This window comes from Hippichthys cyanospilos, chromosome 14 (genome assembly GCF_059441005.1).
Source record: "Hippichthys cyanospilos isolate Australia breed blue-spotted pipefish chromosome 14, RoL_Hcya_1.0, whole genome shotgun sequence".
Lineage (NCBI taxonomy): Eukaryota > Metazoa > Chordata > Actinopteri > Syngnathiformes > Syngnathidae > Hippichthys > Hippichthys cyanospilos.
Genome location: NC_142382.1, coordinates 1,311,690 through 1,327,500, shown reverse-complemented (window position 1 = coordinate 1,327,500; position 15,811 = coordinate 1,311,690). Strand labels below are relative to the sequence as shown.

Here is a 15,811-nt window from a genome sequence, read left to right as displayed (position 1 = left end):
CTTGATACATTTGTTAAGACTCTTGATGACTCCATGACTCTTGATACATTTGATAAGAGAAAATGTCACCAAAAAACCTAACCTAATTTGAGGAAATATAACAAATATCTATTCTAATGGGTCATTGCTAGTTCATGAGAGCAATACTAGTATCGGCTGCCAACGCGCCTGTCGATACCTTGAAATAAAACCAGCTATCACCTTAATAATTTTACTTCCCAAGTTATTTTTATCCGTTTCCATGTAATATTTCAAAAAGAAAGGCATTTTCTTACGTTTTTAAAAATCCTTGATTGAAGAATAAAAGTCATAATAATTTTAATTTATAAAGAAAAATGACACCTAACAACAAAAATCATCCCAAAAATGTTGTACTTGAAGGAAAACATTTTTCATTTTAATTGTATTTTTTCTGATAAAAAAAGCCTCAAACTCACAGAAGTCAAATGAGAAGCTTTTTTAGTGGCCCGACTACATATTGAGTCAGTATTGATTGACAGTGTTCCAAGAAATTTTGCGGCACCCGTTCTGATGATTTGACTAGAGCGTTGACTTGGTGAATGGCGTCGCCGCTGCCGCCGACGACCCCGGCGCCTTCATAGCCCTGTACAATGCTGCTTGATCCAAACGCCACAAGGCAGCACCGTAAAGAGGCTGGAGGCATTCGGGACAGGCGTCCGCCGTCCAGGCGCCTTTTGCGCATGGACTCACCTCGTTGAGGGCGCACATGCGCGTGATGGAGCCGATGTTGTTGGTGATGGTGACCAGCGTGGCTCTGGCCAGGTCCTCCTTGGAAATCGACTCCCGCTTGTCTTTGAACATCATGTTGCCAAAACTGGTGAGGCCAGGGACAGTAGGCGACGGCGTGTGAAAAAGCGTTGCCAGAAATGACGTTTTTCCCCGCACAAAAGGATTCAAATGATCGAGCGATTTTCAACATTTTCTTGGGTTTTAAGGTTTAAGCGAGATTCATCTTTTGGGCGCTTTAAGTTTAGGAGAGTCGAGGTCAGATTTTTCTAAATCGAAATATGCCGACAAAATTATAATCTCTCTAGTAAGAAAATGTATTTATTCAAGATTCATGTTTTAGAAAAACACACACGACTGAACTTGTTGTAATGTTCGTTTTAGTCAGTGACGTTTTCAAAATGGACATCCATTTTCTTCAGTGTTTTTACACAACACCTTTTTCCTATTTTCACACACATCTAGAAGCTGATGGTTTCTTGTTGCTATGTTCAAAACCACTTTTGATTTCAGACCGACTGCTCATTTCTTGAGTTATACTTTTGAGACTGTACATAACCTTCCAAAAAAATAAAAAGCCATGTATTCTAACGCGGGAATACTGTTCTAACTGCAATAAACGGTCATTCTATTCTTCTACCTTCTGACTGTAAAACGGCCAAGGCTGGTATCGGCAAAGATATCGTGACCTGCGGCTCGTGCGTGTCATCTTACGGGCAGAGAGGGAAGGGCGCGTGCGTACCTGGAGGCCACGGCCCAGCCGGGCAGTCCGAAGCGCTCGTAGTCGCCTCCGTAGATGTCGCGGACCAGTTTGTCCACGCGGGTGCTCTCCCCCTGCGAGGCCATTTCCAGAGCCTCCTCGAAGGTGGAGCAGCCCGTCAGCAGGCAGCACAGGCCCAGGAAGGTGCCCCCGCCCAGGCTGAAAACCAACACCGCCGTTGAGCTTTTGTTTCATTTAGGGACATTGGAAAATGCAAATGGAAATGGAAGTGTGGTGCAGTTCTACAATATGGTATCACTAGTGCTTGCAACTGGTCACATCTGAAAATAATTAGCTGTTTTTTTTAACCTTCTTGGCATGCGGCATGAGGTCTATATCTTACCGGTGACTTGGCAATGTAAATTGTTCAAAGCAATTAATAAAACAAGAGAAATCTTAATGTATTTATCGTAAAAACATGGTACATCTTACCAATGTACCAAATATTCTTTTTTTTTTTAAAACAGTGTGTGATCAATGGATTGAAAAATAAATTACAAGTGTAATTTTAATACCATGGTATTTTTGCTCTAGGTTATCATGCCGTCAGAATCTGTTATCGACCCATTCCCGGATTCGAAAAGAGAAAAGTTGTCAGCACCTGGTCCCGGTAACGCGCTTGTAGTCGTTTTGAGAGTAGACGGCCAGGATGCTGACGCCCGAGCCGATGTTGACCAGCAGCAGCGGGTAGGGGTTCTCCAGGGCGTACGGCCGCTGCACGCAGTGCTCGGGCTCGGCCGGGTTCTCAAAGTAGTAGCACTCGGACGGGCCGCCGGACACGGCCGCGTCGATGTAATGCACGCCGCGGATCAGGCAGTCCAGCTCGTCCAGCTTGTGCAGCTGCAGGTCGGCCAGCTGACTCCCGACAATGACATGTCAAAAAAAAAAAGTCAAGGGTCTACGAATGGCCAAATTAATGACAAGTACATATTTCATTCAATTCCATGATGTTCATACAGAAGCTTTTACTTGATGTTGCGCAATCAAAACAATTGTTTTGTCACGATTGAATGTAAGGCAGTAGCAGTCAAAAAAATTGGGAACACCCACTAATTCCCAATTTCAACATATGCTAAATGAATACTAAAGGCCCGGAAGATTTTGTTAGAATTGTACAACAAAGATGTGTGCAAATTATTAAAAAAGTTGTTCAAAAAACATAGGCTAAAAACTACTTGAATAAAGTTTTTTGTTTTATGCCAATATGGATTCTAAATATGAGTTCTCTTGTCTCCTCAGATTATCCTGAAAAAAACAAACAAAAAACACAGGTCTATGCATATTTTTAGCGTAAAATTTTAGGCAAACATCAGCTAACGCACCGTGCGGAAGTCGGCCTCGAACTTGTAGGCGCCGCCGCCGGTTGCGCAGAGGTTGGTGCGCAGGCTGGAGAAGTGCTTGCTGTGGCCCATATGCAGGAAGGCGGGCAGGTCGTGCGTGGGGAAGCGGATGAAGTGCAGGTTGCCCGTGCGGCCGCACAGCGTCAAGTCTCGCAGCTCCAGGTGCACGTCGCGGATTCCGGTGGTGCCGTAGGCCGTGTTGGACGTCAGGTAGCGGCGGATGCTCTTCAGGTTCTCCACCTCTTCCAGCTCCTCCTCCGCCGTGATGTCGCGGGGCTCAAAGTACACCAGCTTGACCAGCGTGCCACCGATGTCCATGCCGAACCACGGGAAGGCTACGTTTCAAATTGCGGCATCCAGAAAAACAATATCAAAACCTATACACAATAAAAAAAAAATACTACACGCATACTATGCATACTAAACGGCAGCCCAATCTCATATCTATTCTATATCAACGACGACTGACAACTATATATAATAATACATAATAAAACTTTGTTTTTCATTGATTTGAATGACAAGCCTGAACCTAATAAAGTGACAGGGGGTGTCAGATGATAATGATGATGTCGACCACATGACGGCAAGTAGCTTCATCCACAAACCCCAGAGCCCGATGATCATCATCATCATCGGAAGAACTGTGTATGGCCAACGCCATTTTGTTGCAAAACAGCAACAGACTCCCATCACTTCATAACGCAAATATTACCTTGTAACGTGAATGTCCGCCATTACTGTGAAGATAAAGCCCGCGAATTAACTCCGACATTTTCCTTTATTCATACATGTTTAATACATTTGAAAAAAAAGACTAGTCTTTCACTCTAAGATTATAAAAGTATTCTCCTTAGTCAATAAAAATAAATTCATATTTTTGTTAGAGACAACACTTACGCGGCCTGCTTTTCTTCACGGAGTCGCTCCGAAGCCTCGGCATCGCGTCGGAGGCGCAGCGGGACGACGGAGCACTTCCGGCCGGCGCGGCAGACGCTTCTTTGTCGGCCTCGCTCGGGAGACGGCAGACGGAACCGGGAACGTCTTTGGCCGAGCGCGGCTGCTTCTTCCTGGGCGTTTCATCCTCGTAGCCCGCGCTGTCATCCTTCTGTTGGTGGTGGCCGTTAGATGCCATTTAAAAAAAAAAAAAAACGTGTGCTAATTTACGACATAGATGCGGTTGTTACTGGCAACGGGGCGCGAGGGTTTGATGATGTTTATGAGGGGACAAAAAAGCGCCGAGGACGAAAAGGCTAATTCTGCAGCTAACTAGCTAAATTAATTTGCCGCTTTGCTTTTCCTACTGTGTTCTGTGTGGGGTGGGCGTGATCAATAGACGACTGACGGGCGAGGAGCCAATCACAACTTCAGATATCGCAAAAACACGCCTTCGTCATAATGATACAAAATTATTTATTAGTGTATATTAAAGTTTCTTTTGTTGAATTTAATAACTAACAAAACCTGTAAAGAAAAATTGGGTTCCTTATTTGTTTTCAGAGCTGCACACAATATTACAAACACATAATTTCCAAATTAATCGTTTATTTTGCTTATAAAACCTCACTAAGTTGTTTTCCTTCTAACAAATTGGACCACTGAAGCAGCTTAAGTAAATTTGACTTAATATCTAAACCCAAACCAGAATCAACCGAAAATGAAAACATGAAAACCACCATGATTTTTTTTTGTTTCAATTTTCATATCATACTACAGGCCCTTTTTTTCTCAGAAAAACAGTATTTGTTATACTGTGCACATATTCACCAGTAAGCAGCATCAGTGCTACCAACAATTTCACAATTTTACGGCTTCTTTTTACACTTGTATAGCAGCCACAAATACAAAAAAGATTTTGACGGTGAAAGTTTGACCCTGCAAAAGACCATTACCATCAATTCATATCAAAGCTGATTTGTTTGCCTTTCACTGTGAAAAATAGTGAGATTCTTTTTACACTTGTATGATAGTCAGGAATTTAAAGAAAATATGACCTTACAGGTTTTAAAAAATGACTACCCCAAAACAGACAATTTCTCTAACACTAAAATTAATATTTGCATTTTTACTGAGTTATTAAAATAAACTGTACAGCTTTTAAATAGACAATTTAACTTTTTAATGATCAAATATGGCCCAAAAATTCAGCTTCAAAATTCTAATCACTCAATTACAACATGACATTAAAATAACAGTGTGTTCTTAAGGTACCTATTAAGAATATCCAGCATAGTACAATAATGTATGTTCAAATAAATAAAAAAAAATATCTACAAAGTGCTGAGACTACAAACTTAGCATTTAGCCTTAAAACCACCATCTGATTCTTTTCCAACAATAAGGCACCTTTCTCCATAAAGCGCTGATTCCCAACCAATGTGCTTCGGCACATCAATTATGTCATGAAAAATAGCCAATTAGTAGGCTAGAAAGTATACTAGCAAGCTAGCAGGCTAGCAACAAGGTGAGCTGGCAAACTAGTTTGCGAGTGAGCCAGTGGCCTAGCTGGCTAGCAAGCTAGTGGTCTGGGGGCTAGCGAGCTAGCGTGCAAGCGGCCTAGTGAGCTGGCGGCTTAGCGAGATGCTAAGCAAGTGAGATAATGGGCAAACAAGCTAATAATGCATTTGTCAGCGCGTTTCTGGTAACCCAGGGACGCTTTACTAAAAGATAGAACATCATAAAATAGATAAGCTAGTTGTGAAAATAGCTTGTGGCCTAGCGGGCTAGGAGGCTAGCAAGCTAGTGAGTCTTAGCGAGCTAGTGTGCAAGTGGACTGGTGAGAGAATTGATAAATATGCTTGTACTAAAAATAATGCATTCATTTTGGACACCCAGGGACGCATTACATCAATGGTGTCAAACATACGGCCCGCAGGCCGAATATGACCCCCAAAAGGGTGTAAGATCATTATGTGAAGTATAAAAATGAGCTGAATTTTTTTCAATAAAGCTTGAAATGTTTTGTGAATAATAGTAATGTCAGCGTTTTATGATTATAGTGATGTGCCTGTGCTATTTTGGACATTATCAAAAAAAGAATAATAAAAGTTGTTGTTTTAAAGTTATATAACTATATACCATGATTTTATTGGTCCCGCCTACTTGGGCCATGATTTTATTGGTCCGGCCCACTTGGGAATAGATTTTCCTCTATGCGGCCCGCAAGCAAAAACGAGTTTGACACCCCTGCTTTACAGAAAGATAGGACATCATAAAATAGCTAGAAAAATAGCTAGCGGGAAAGTGGGCAAGTGTGCTAGTTATTGAGCATGCTAGTGATCTAGTGGGCTATCGGACTAGAGAGCCAATAGGCTCGCAAGCCAGTGGCCTAGCAGGCTAGCGAGTTAGTTCGCTAGCAAGTAAGTGGGCTAGCAGGTCCGTGGGCTAGAGAATTAGCCAGCTAATGAGCAAGTAACTACCAACATAGTGGCTTCGCGGGCTTGTGAGTTCATAGCTAGCATTCTTTTTAGTTATTGAGCTAGCAGGCTAGCAAGCTATTTGGCTTGTGGGCTAACGGGCTAGCTGGCTGGCAGGCTAGCAAGCAAGTGGGCAAGCGAGCCAGTGGGCTAGTGAGTAGAGTTTATGTGCCTAGTACAGTGTGTTGGGAACCACTGCCTTGTAGCTAAAGCTCTCCTCCTCAATGCTTCATCTTCCACGCCACCAATAATGCGCAGGCGCCCACTCCCACCGCCGTCACCAAAAACTTGGCGTTTGCACCCAGCTTGCTCCGAGGGGGCGGCTTCTCGGGCTCGGGGGATAAAGTCTTGGAGGCGGATTCCGGGACGGGCGAGACTTCTTTGGCGGCGGCGCCGTTGAGCACGCGCTGGCCGTCCAGGTTCAGCGCCGACGGCTGCTGTGAGACGTGCACCACGTTCACCTGCACCTCGTCATCGGGGTCTTCATTGAGCGCGCTCATTTCCAGACGGTCCGAGTCACCGGAGTACGGCTCCAGAGAACAGAGCGTGTGGGGCGAGCTCAGGCACACTGGTGCGTCGTCGGGCGCCACGGGGCTTGCGGGGGTACTTCCTTCCACCGTACAGTTCTCCGCAACCATCTAAAAGTGGAAAAAGAAGCAACCAGGAACGTAAAGATAACGTTCATAATCCATGATCTGTCACAGCTTTGAATGTGTCAGAAAATCTAATTTTGTGCTTTTTAATATTGTTTTGAATCCAGCTTGAAAAGACATACCATAAAGTCAAAAGAAGTGTGAAGCGATGATCAAAATTTGTGTTAAGGCAGGTGGCATTAGCAATTTATGTTGGATGCCGGTGACAGGAAAAGTACATTTTTCTTTTCAATTTGTGAGCAAAATAATTGGAACATTAAAAATATCAATTGAATTGACTTTTAACGCCATCTCAATTCATCAGTCAAGCATTACTAGATTAATATTATCATATAATATGTACTGTAAATCAAGGGTGTCAAACATATGACCCGCGGGCCGGTTTTGGCACGCAAATGGGTTTAATCCGGACTGCGATATGATATTGTAAAGTATAAAAATGAGCTGAATTTTTTGATAATTGAAAAACTTGAAATGTTTTATGAATAACCCTTATGCTTTTCACCTTTGTATCCGTATCCGGAGCGTCGGACCTATCCTCAGGGGGCGGGGTAACGACGTCAGGAGGGAGTTTCTCCTCAGTCGGGGCGGTCTCCTGCACGGGGGACTTCTCAGGAGTCGAGGGAGCGTCACCCGCATCCGAGCGGGCGGGATTTTCCGCTGAGTTTTCCATCACCTCGCAGAGGGCTGTTTCACATGGTTCCACATCCTGGGCGGGTTCAGGTGGCGGGTCCAAACTGAAGGAAACCTCTTCAGCCATCGCTGGGGCATCTGCCATATCTGATTCGGAGCTTTCCTCCGGTTCTGGGTGATCCTGGACTTGTGGGGGCGTGGGAGAGGCGAGAGGAGGTTCCGACACGGGCGGGGGAGCAGGCGCGGGGGTTTGGACTTGAGGTTCGGGTTTGTCCGGAGGAGGGGAGGGCGGAGAAGCGGCGGCCTGGCTGGGTCCGGCGGTCTGGGGTCCCGGCCCCTGGTGAGTGGGGGAAGGAGCCGGATGGACGTCAGCCTTGACCGCCGTGGGCGGAGTTGAGCTGGGGGTGGAATCTACACAGAAAAAAATGATGAAAAGGAATTAATTGATTTGCCCAACCATCCCTTTTTTTTTTAAATAATCTAATGAGATTGAAAATAAATTGGAGTGAGTGTATGTAACTATTAATTTGTTAATTATCGTCGATACATATGAATTCTAAGGCACCCAAAATTTTGCCTATGATAAGCGATTAGCAATCACATGAAATTCTTGGATAATGGGAAGCTAATATTGTCTTGAATGAAAGGTCGCTAACTACTGAATCCTTAAATGTTCTGAAGTCATTCGGCCACTAGGTGGTGCACCAAAACAAGCAACGGAGCCGTATGTCAAGACGGTCTTTGCATATATGTTTTGTTTCCTCTGAAGTACTTGCTGTGGTTTGCCTTTTCCACGTAGCAATAATAGGAAATGACAGTAATTTTGAAACTTTTTTCATAATTGGTAATAATCACAAATTTGGGATCTGCCATGTTTTGGGGGTGTCTTTCCCCGAGCCAACATCGCGTACATTTTCAAGAAAGGTCGTGTAGAAAACAGCCGTGCAAACATGATTCCGGCTGAGCTTCCAGGCGGATATTTTTAGTTGACTTACATTTTAAGTCGACTTACCCGACTTGGTCGCCACTTTGGACAAGAAAAGAATAAATGATCTATGTTCAACATGGGAACCAAGGCAACAGCTCCTCTCACTCCCACCGTCGACCAATCGAAAGACGAGGAACTTACCGGCGGCGCCCCTGAGCCTGTCGTATTCGGCTCGGACCTCGGCGGCGATGGCGCCGTGCTGACAATTCTCCAGAGCTCGGATGAAGTGCTCGGGCCAGCTCTCGCGGCGTTTCAGGCAGTCCAGGAGCAGCACCATGCCGTTGAAGTTGCCGCACATCTCCCGCTTGGCCTCGATGGTCTCCTGCCGCCGCACATTTGGAAATTAACGGAACGTAAGACGCCCTTCGTTCAAAATATCAAAGCTGGCGCAATGGAAATTCATTTAAACAAAGAGCGCCATATCAAAGCTTCACGAGGCTTCGTTTACCGATCGCGAAGCCCCCTGCTAACACGCTAAAGCTAACGTAACAGCAGAAAAGGGCGTCACCCTATCGTGATCGGTCAGGCACGGCAAGTGGACCACGATCTCTCGAACTTTGACCTTGGTGACGATGGTGGGCATGTTGGTGCGCAGGTAGCCGCTGTAGAGCTGGTCGCTGGCAAACGACATCTGAAAAGAAAATGTACAATTGTTTCCCGATTTATTGTGTTCCGGATTAAAAGCATTTGTGGGCCAGAACCGGCCCGCGGGCTGTAGGTTTGACACCTTTACGTCACTCTAATTCTCTTCTGTAAGAAAAAAAAGAAAAGAAATCAACAGTAGGTTTTTTTTTCCTCATTTCCTTCTGGAACGCTGAAAGTGAAAGTGAAAGTAAAAGTGAGCTGTGATTAGCCGAAACTGAAACTGCCCAAACACAAAGACAAATTTGTCTTGGAATGCATGAGCAAGGAGGGAGGAAAAACAAGCAAATATATCACTCATTAATCACCTTTCGCTCCCTATGGAAATGTCTGGTTTTTTTTTTTGCCCTCAGCTATTTTGTGTTTTGTCCACTTTCTTTTTGTTTGCACTAAACATTGAGCACCGTCACTAAAAAAAGTCTTCTGCTTGTCACTTTTGGGGCCTGGATGTCCTCAACTCACTTCGACTCAGGTGCTTGAGGTGTCACCGCACTTAAAATGACTTCATTGCTTTGTGTGTAAAAGCGTTGTGTGTACGTGTGTGTGCTGTCACGACAGATTGCAGATTAACACGGAAGCACACACACACACAAGGAAACCTGGCAGCTCCTTGACACAAGGGCAACGCTTGACCTCTGTGTAATATTCCGACAACGCGTGTAATGGTCACGTGATCATATTAAGATCACAGTGTAACTCTCTTTTAAAAATATTTCAAACAAAAACAACTCAAGAAACGGATGGATCATAATTGGTACTCGCCTCTCAAACCTGTTTAGCGGCACATCGATGACTCACATTAATACCAGGGTGTGTTAAAACTCCTCGAAAAGGAATTTGGAGTATATTTTTATATTCCGTGCGTTTTGGGGTCAACATGGAGTCGTTGACGTCATAGCGCCCCAAGCGCTGCAGTCGCGTGAATAAAACGTCATTTGTTTTGCGGAGGTGCGCAAAATCGCGGAATAAAGTGGTCTAAACTCACCTTTGGTGTGAGTGGTCTTGCTGGTGCTGCTCGGCTCGGCTTCACCTGAAGTCCAAATCCGGCACTAAAGTCGCTGCTGCTCCTTTCCACGCACATCTGCCCCGGCGCCGCCCTTTCCGCATTCCCATTGGACGAAAAAGGCGTCCGTCTATGTAAAGACCAATCAGCGAGGGGGTGAACTTTCAAGGGGCGTGGCTAAATGGCTCCTAATCCAACGTCAACACTCTGCCGTTAGGATTAGATTTGATCTCGATTTCTGCTTTACATCTGTCTCTAATCCCGTCAAGATAATCCGCGCACACGGACAAGGACGAGAAGCATTAGAAAAACAGTCAATCATAATTATGATGTATTTTTTAAAATATAACATTTATTCCTTCTTTTTGGAGAACAGGTAAACTCGAGCCTCACGGCGCCCACATTAAAATCCAATGTCAAAAATGTCAACCATCAAATAACATTTTTTTTTTTTTACAACGGAATGTAAAGCAATATTTGTGTTAGTTCCATATGTAGACACATTATGTAACACATTAATATGATTACGCAAAATAAAGGGACAGAAATTTTGAACTGTCACGTATTTTATTTTGTTTTTTTTTAAATGATCTAAAATTGGATATTGATGAGTTCCACGTTTGAAAACGTGTTCTTATTCAAAGTCAGAAATAATTATTAGAATTCATTAGCATATAGATCATTATTTATTAGCAATATATAATTTATAAAACAATTAATACATAATGATAAAAAATGAATTATGATTCATTATTAATAATTAATACGGATGTATAGTAATTCATATTTTTTATTATTACTATTTCGCAGAATTTTGTCTTGATTTATTAGAATGGAATAGGATGGAATAGAATGCCTTTTTGGCATTGCACAGACGATAGTGTCCAAAAACAAAATTGGTTAGTTTTAAATAAATATGAACACTAAATAGAAGCAAAAGTATACAATGAAAACCATAATTTTATAATAAATGTGCAACTGTTAGTTTCAGCGTGTTCTGGTTTTGCTGTTATTCAGAGCATTGATATCGGATCCCAATCAAATGAATAAGAAAACTACAATTTAAAAAAACTACAATTTTGGACGTCCATAACTTCTGCAGTGCACCAAAATAACCAGACGAGGGCGTTATCTCCACGCTGTCGCCTTGGTAGGCATTGGAGAGCAATAAACAGGATCCACGTGAGCAACATGGACGGTGGAGTGACGTCCTGGCAGGATGTAGATTTGGTACCATGATCAAAGATGGCCGCGGGGTGCAATGTAAATGTCATTGATGATGATGGTGATGATGAAGATTAAGATGATGATGATGTGTGCCCTTTGGAGCGAGAGGTCCAATTAGACTGCTCTTCCTTTCACCCCCCCCCCCCCCCCCACCTTTACAAAAAAACTTTACAAAAAAAAAAAACAAAGTACCTTAACCCAGAATCCTCCAAGTTGCTTTCGGGGAAATAAGAAACCACTTTGTTTGCCATGTCCCAGTTAAAAAAAAAAAAAAGCGGGAAAAAAAACTCTATATTGGGCCAAGACAGAAAAAGAAAGGGGAGGCGCTCAGAGCTCGGGGCAACGACGCTTCCGTCACGCTTGAGTGAGACGCATACCAAGAAAGCCACAGAAAAACGCGGGACGGACACTCGCTGACCTTTGACCTCAAAAGGTCTTCAGCACGTTTTGGTCATAGTCTTTTTCGTCATTATCATATGCGCGCTTTCGGTAAGATTGAGAATTACTGTGGGTATAAAACTTTTTTTTTTTTTCTATGAAAAATACGATTCCAAAGTTGCATTTGTACCTTGGAAAAAGTACAATTAGCATCTCAAATAATTATATACGCACTTTCTGCAAGTGAAAATTTTATTGGGGAAAATTATATTTTTTTTCAAAAATTTTCTGAGAAAAATACCATTCAATAGTTGCTTTCAATCCTCGGGAAAACTACAATTAGATTCTCAAAAAACTCTGATGTTTTTGATTTAAAAAATAGAAGAGAATGTTTTTCTGGAAAAAAAAAAATCCATATTTTTCTCGTAAAAATACGATTTGATAGTTGGATGTGTACCAAGGAAAAAAAATACAACTAGATTCCCAAAAATTATATATGCACTATCTGTAAGATAGAGAATTTTTGTGTGGAAAAAATTAATTAAAAAAAAATAATTAAAATTAATTAAAAATTAATTTTTCTGGTAAAAATACCGTTCGATTGTTGGATGTGTCCCACGAAAAAAATCCAACTAGATTCTCCAATACTTCAATCCACATTTTCTGTTAGATTGAGAACAAATAAGCTAAATGTGAAGGCTTTTCTTTTGAAGATAACTTTAGATGATTATTTCTCTAAATATGATGCGGTTCTTGAGATATTAAGAAAATTGAAAGAGAAAAAAAAAAGATTCCCCTCCTCAGCAAAAGACCAGCTCAAAATAGCAACTCGGGAGGGAAAATAAAGATGCTAGTCGCCAAAGGCACATTTTTCTTTTATGTCGGGTAGACGCCATGGTTTTGTTATCAAGTGAGGCGAAAGGAACGCCGCATTGTAGCATAGTAGCATCACCCGCTTTGCGTGAGCTCCGCCGGCACGACCTTTGACCTGCCCAGCAGATGAACTAATGTCCATATTGCAAAAGCAAACCTAGAGGTTTTTTTTCAGCCAAATAGTCCAGCCCAAAACTTACTTTTACCGTAAACAATTATGGTACCAAATATAGTTTTAACTAAATAGAACCATTCAAAGACTCACAAATAATTTTTTTTTCAAATTCTCATTTTACCCTGTGTCAAGTAGCCCAAACATTGAAAAATAGTCACGAATCTAAGAAATCTAAATTCTAAAAAAATGTCAAATTTAAAAAATCTGAAATTTAAATGACCAAATGAGGGTTAACCAAGTGAAAAGAATGACTCAAAGTCGATATTTTTTCACCTTTCCACATTTTACCATGTGTCAACTCGCCAAATTTTGAAGCATAAAACTTTAGCGAGCAGATGTGGTTCCCTGCATGCGAGTCAACGAAAAACAATGATTCAATGACACATACATTTGTTTTTTTATTTGCAGGTATTACCATGTGTCAATTAGCCAAATGTTAATTTTCATAAGTGACCAAATATGGTTCCCATCCAAGCAAATAGAATCAGTGAAATATTTTTTCACATTTCCAAATTTTACCATGTGTCAAGTAGCCAAAATTTAAAGCATAAAACTTAAGTGACCAAATGCGGTTCCCTGAGTGTGAGCTAACAAAATACAATCATTCATACGATCCAAATATTTTTTTTTACATTTCCAAGATTTACCATGTGTCAAGTACTCAAACGTTATGCATAAAACTTAAGTGAACAAATATTTCTCCCTGCAGATGAGTTAGCCATATACAATGATTGAATGACTCGGAAATCGCTTTTTATATTTCCGAGATTGACCATGTGTCAAGTAACGGAATATCGAAGCATAAAATTCAAGTGAGCAAATGTGGTTCCCTACTAGCGAGTTAACAAAGCAAATATAACAATTCAACGACTCGTAAATGATTTGTTTTACATTTCCATGTTTTACCATGTGTCAAGTAGCCGAATACTGAAGCATGAAACATGAGTGAGCGAATGTGTTTCCCTGCATGTGAGCTAATTAAACGAATATAATCATTCAAAGACTCGTCGATCTTTTTTTTCACATTTTCATGTTTTACCATGTGTCAAGTAGCCGGGTACTTATCATAAATTTCAAGTAACCAAATGTGGTCCCTGCATGTGAGCTGATTAAACAAATATAATCATTCAGAGGATCATCAATCTTTTTTTTTTCCACATTTTCATGTTTTACCATGCGTCAAGTAGTCAGGTACTTATCATAACTTGCAAGTAACCAAATGTGGTCCCTGCATGTGAGCTGATTAAACAAATATAATCATTCAGAGGCTCATCAATCATTTTTTTTTCCACATTTTCATGTTTTACCATGTGTCAAATAGCCAGATACTTACCATAAAACTCAAGTAACAAATGTGGTTCCCTGCATGTGAGCTAATTAAACGAATATAATCATTCAAAGACTCATCGATCTTTTTTTTTTTTCACATTTTCATGTTTTACCATGTGTCAAGTAGTCAGGTACTTATTATAAATTTCAAGTAACCAAATGTGGTCCCTGCATGTGAGCTAATTAAACAAATATAATCATTCAGAGGCTCATCAATCAGTTTTTTTCCACATTTTCATGTTTTACCATGTGTCAAGTAGCCAGATACTTACCATAAAACTCAAGTACCAAATGTGGTTCCCTGCATGTGAGCTAATTAAACAAATATAATCATTCAAAGACTCATCAATATTTTTTTTCACATTTCCATGTTTTACCATGTGTCAAGTAGCCAGATACTTATCATAAAACTCAAGCACCAAATGTGTTTCCTTGCATATGAGCTAACCAATCAAATAATAATTCAAAAGCGTGTCAAATATAGTTTTCCCCATTTCCTCCATTTACTAGAGAGAATATTAACAGGAGGAGGACAAACGCTGGCAGCAAGCGTCCATACTGTCCATGAATAAATGATGTTCTGCCGCACAATCGCAGTCAAGAGCTTTTCAGGTTTTTTTTTTTTTGTCATGAAATCCTCTTTCACCTGTAACCTTTCTTTTCACTGGAGACTGAGGGAAATGTCAAAGCCGGCGCGTGGCAGCCACGGGGCTCAACACTCCACTGCCAAACACACAAGCCACTAAAAGCTTTTTTTTTTCTCCTTTTCACAGCCCATGAAAGGTTAACGGCGAGAAGACGCCATGCTGGCCCAATTTTACACATTAACCCTTCAAGAACGCTTATAAAATCCTCTTTTTCATAGCTTGAATACATTTGTCGTGTGTTAAGTAGCCAAAAATTCCATTTTAATACTGCTAATGTGCTTCCAAATGTATTTAAAAAAAATCTTTTTCATAAATGTCCTTTTTAGAACAGTTTTACCGTGTGTCAACTGTCAACTAGACAGATATTGCCGCACGGGAACTGAGATACCAAAAAGGGTTCCCGGTAAATGTGATAATACATCTAATACGCGATAAACATGAACAAAGAGTTACAAAAATCCTCATTTTGATACTTCAGATTTACCATGTGTCATCTAGCATGAAATTTGCCAATATATTCTGTTATACATTACGCTCGTAAAATATGATTTTTCTTCATTACCGTTGTACAAGCATTGTTTAACGTTTTTATTCACACCGGTACAAGTACTCAAAATTTGAGTAGTCACAAATATCAATACCAAGGACCGATACCACTGATATATTTTTTTTTTTTATGCACAACATTTCCCACTAACAAACAATGGCAAACTTTGTCTTAACATGTAAAGATCGTTAGATGTTTATTAGCAATTTTTAAAAGCTCTTTTTTATTTTTTGGTACCAATACAAGTACTCAAAGTTTGAGTTGTCACAAATACCAATACCACTTTTATTTATATTTACATACATGTAAAAACTGTAAGAATACATGGAAACACTCCAAAATTTGTATTAGGATTTTTTAATGGTTTTATTCAGACTGGTACCAGTACAAGCACTCAAATTTTGCGTAGTCACTAATACCGATACCATATATTTTTTTAATACACAAATTATG

At 41.0% G+C, this 15,811-nt stretch overlaps 2 protein-coding genes across 3 annotated transcripts in view; both read right to left on the bottom strand.

The window, feature by feature from the left end:
- The window catches only part of pank2 (pantothenate kinase 2), a 5,977-nt gene extending 1,822 nt beyond the window's left edge, over nucleotides 1–4,155 (bottom strand). Inside the window, exons 1-5 of the mRNA XM_088432780.1 lie at nucleotides 3,748–4,155; nucleotides 2,830–3,182; nucleotides 2,109–2,362; nucleotides 1,490–1,666; nucleotides 712–835 (exon numbers count right to left, since the gene is read on the bottom strand). Of these exons, the coding sequence (XP_088288906.1) occupies nucleotides 712–835; nucleotides 1,490–1,666; nucleotides 2,109–2,362; nucleotides 2,830–3,182; nucleotides 3,748–3,982 (1,143 nt within the window). The 5' untranslated portion in view covers nucleotides 3,983–4,155. The remainder of the gene's footprint in view (nucleotides 1–711; nucleotides 836–1,489; nucleotides 1,667–2,108; nucleotides 2,363–2,829; nucleotides 3,183–3,747) is intronic.
- Nucleotides 4,156–4,375: 220 nt separating this feature from the next.
- mavs (mitochondrial antiviral signaling protein) lies at nucleotides 4,376–10,258 on the bottom strand. Of its 2 annotated transcripts, none has more exons than XM_088432781.1 (5): nucleotides 10,165–10,258; nucleotides 9,046–9,168; nucleotides 8,679–8,859; nucleotides 7,422–7,960; nucleotides 4,376–6,901 (listed from the first exon to the last, which is right to left on the bottom strand). In XM_088432781.1, exons 2-5 carry the CDS (start codon nucleotides 9,166–9,168, stop codon nucleotides 6,485–6,487), a joined length of 1,260 nt encoding a protein of 419 aa, XP_088288907.1. In that variant the 5' UTR covers nucleotides 10,165–10,258; the 3' UTR covers nucleotides 4,376–6,484. The 2 variants fall into 2 exon arrangements, with proteins under 2 accessions (XP_088288907.1, XP_088288908.1); XM_088432782.1 differs by lacking the exon at nucleotides 10,165–10,258 and adding an exon at nucleotides 9,942–10,053.
- Between the last annotated feature and the right edge of the window lie 5,553 nt (nucleotides 10,259–15,811).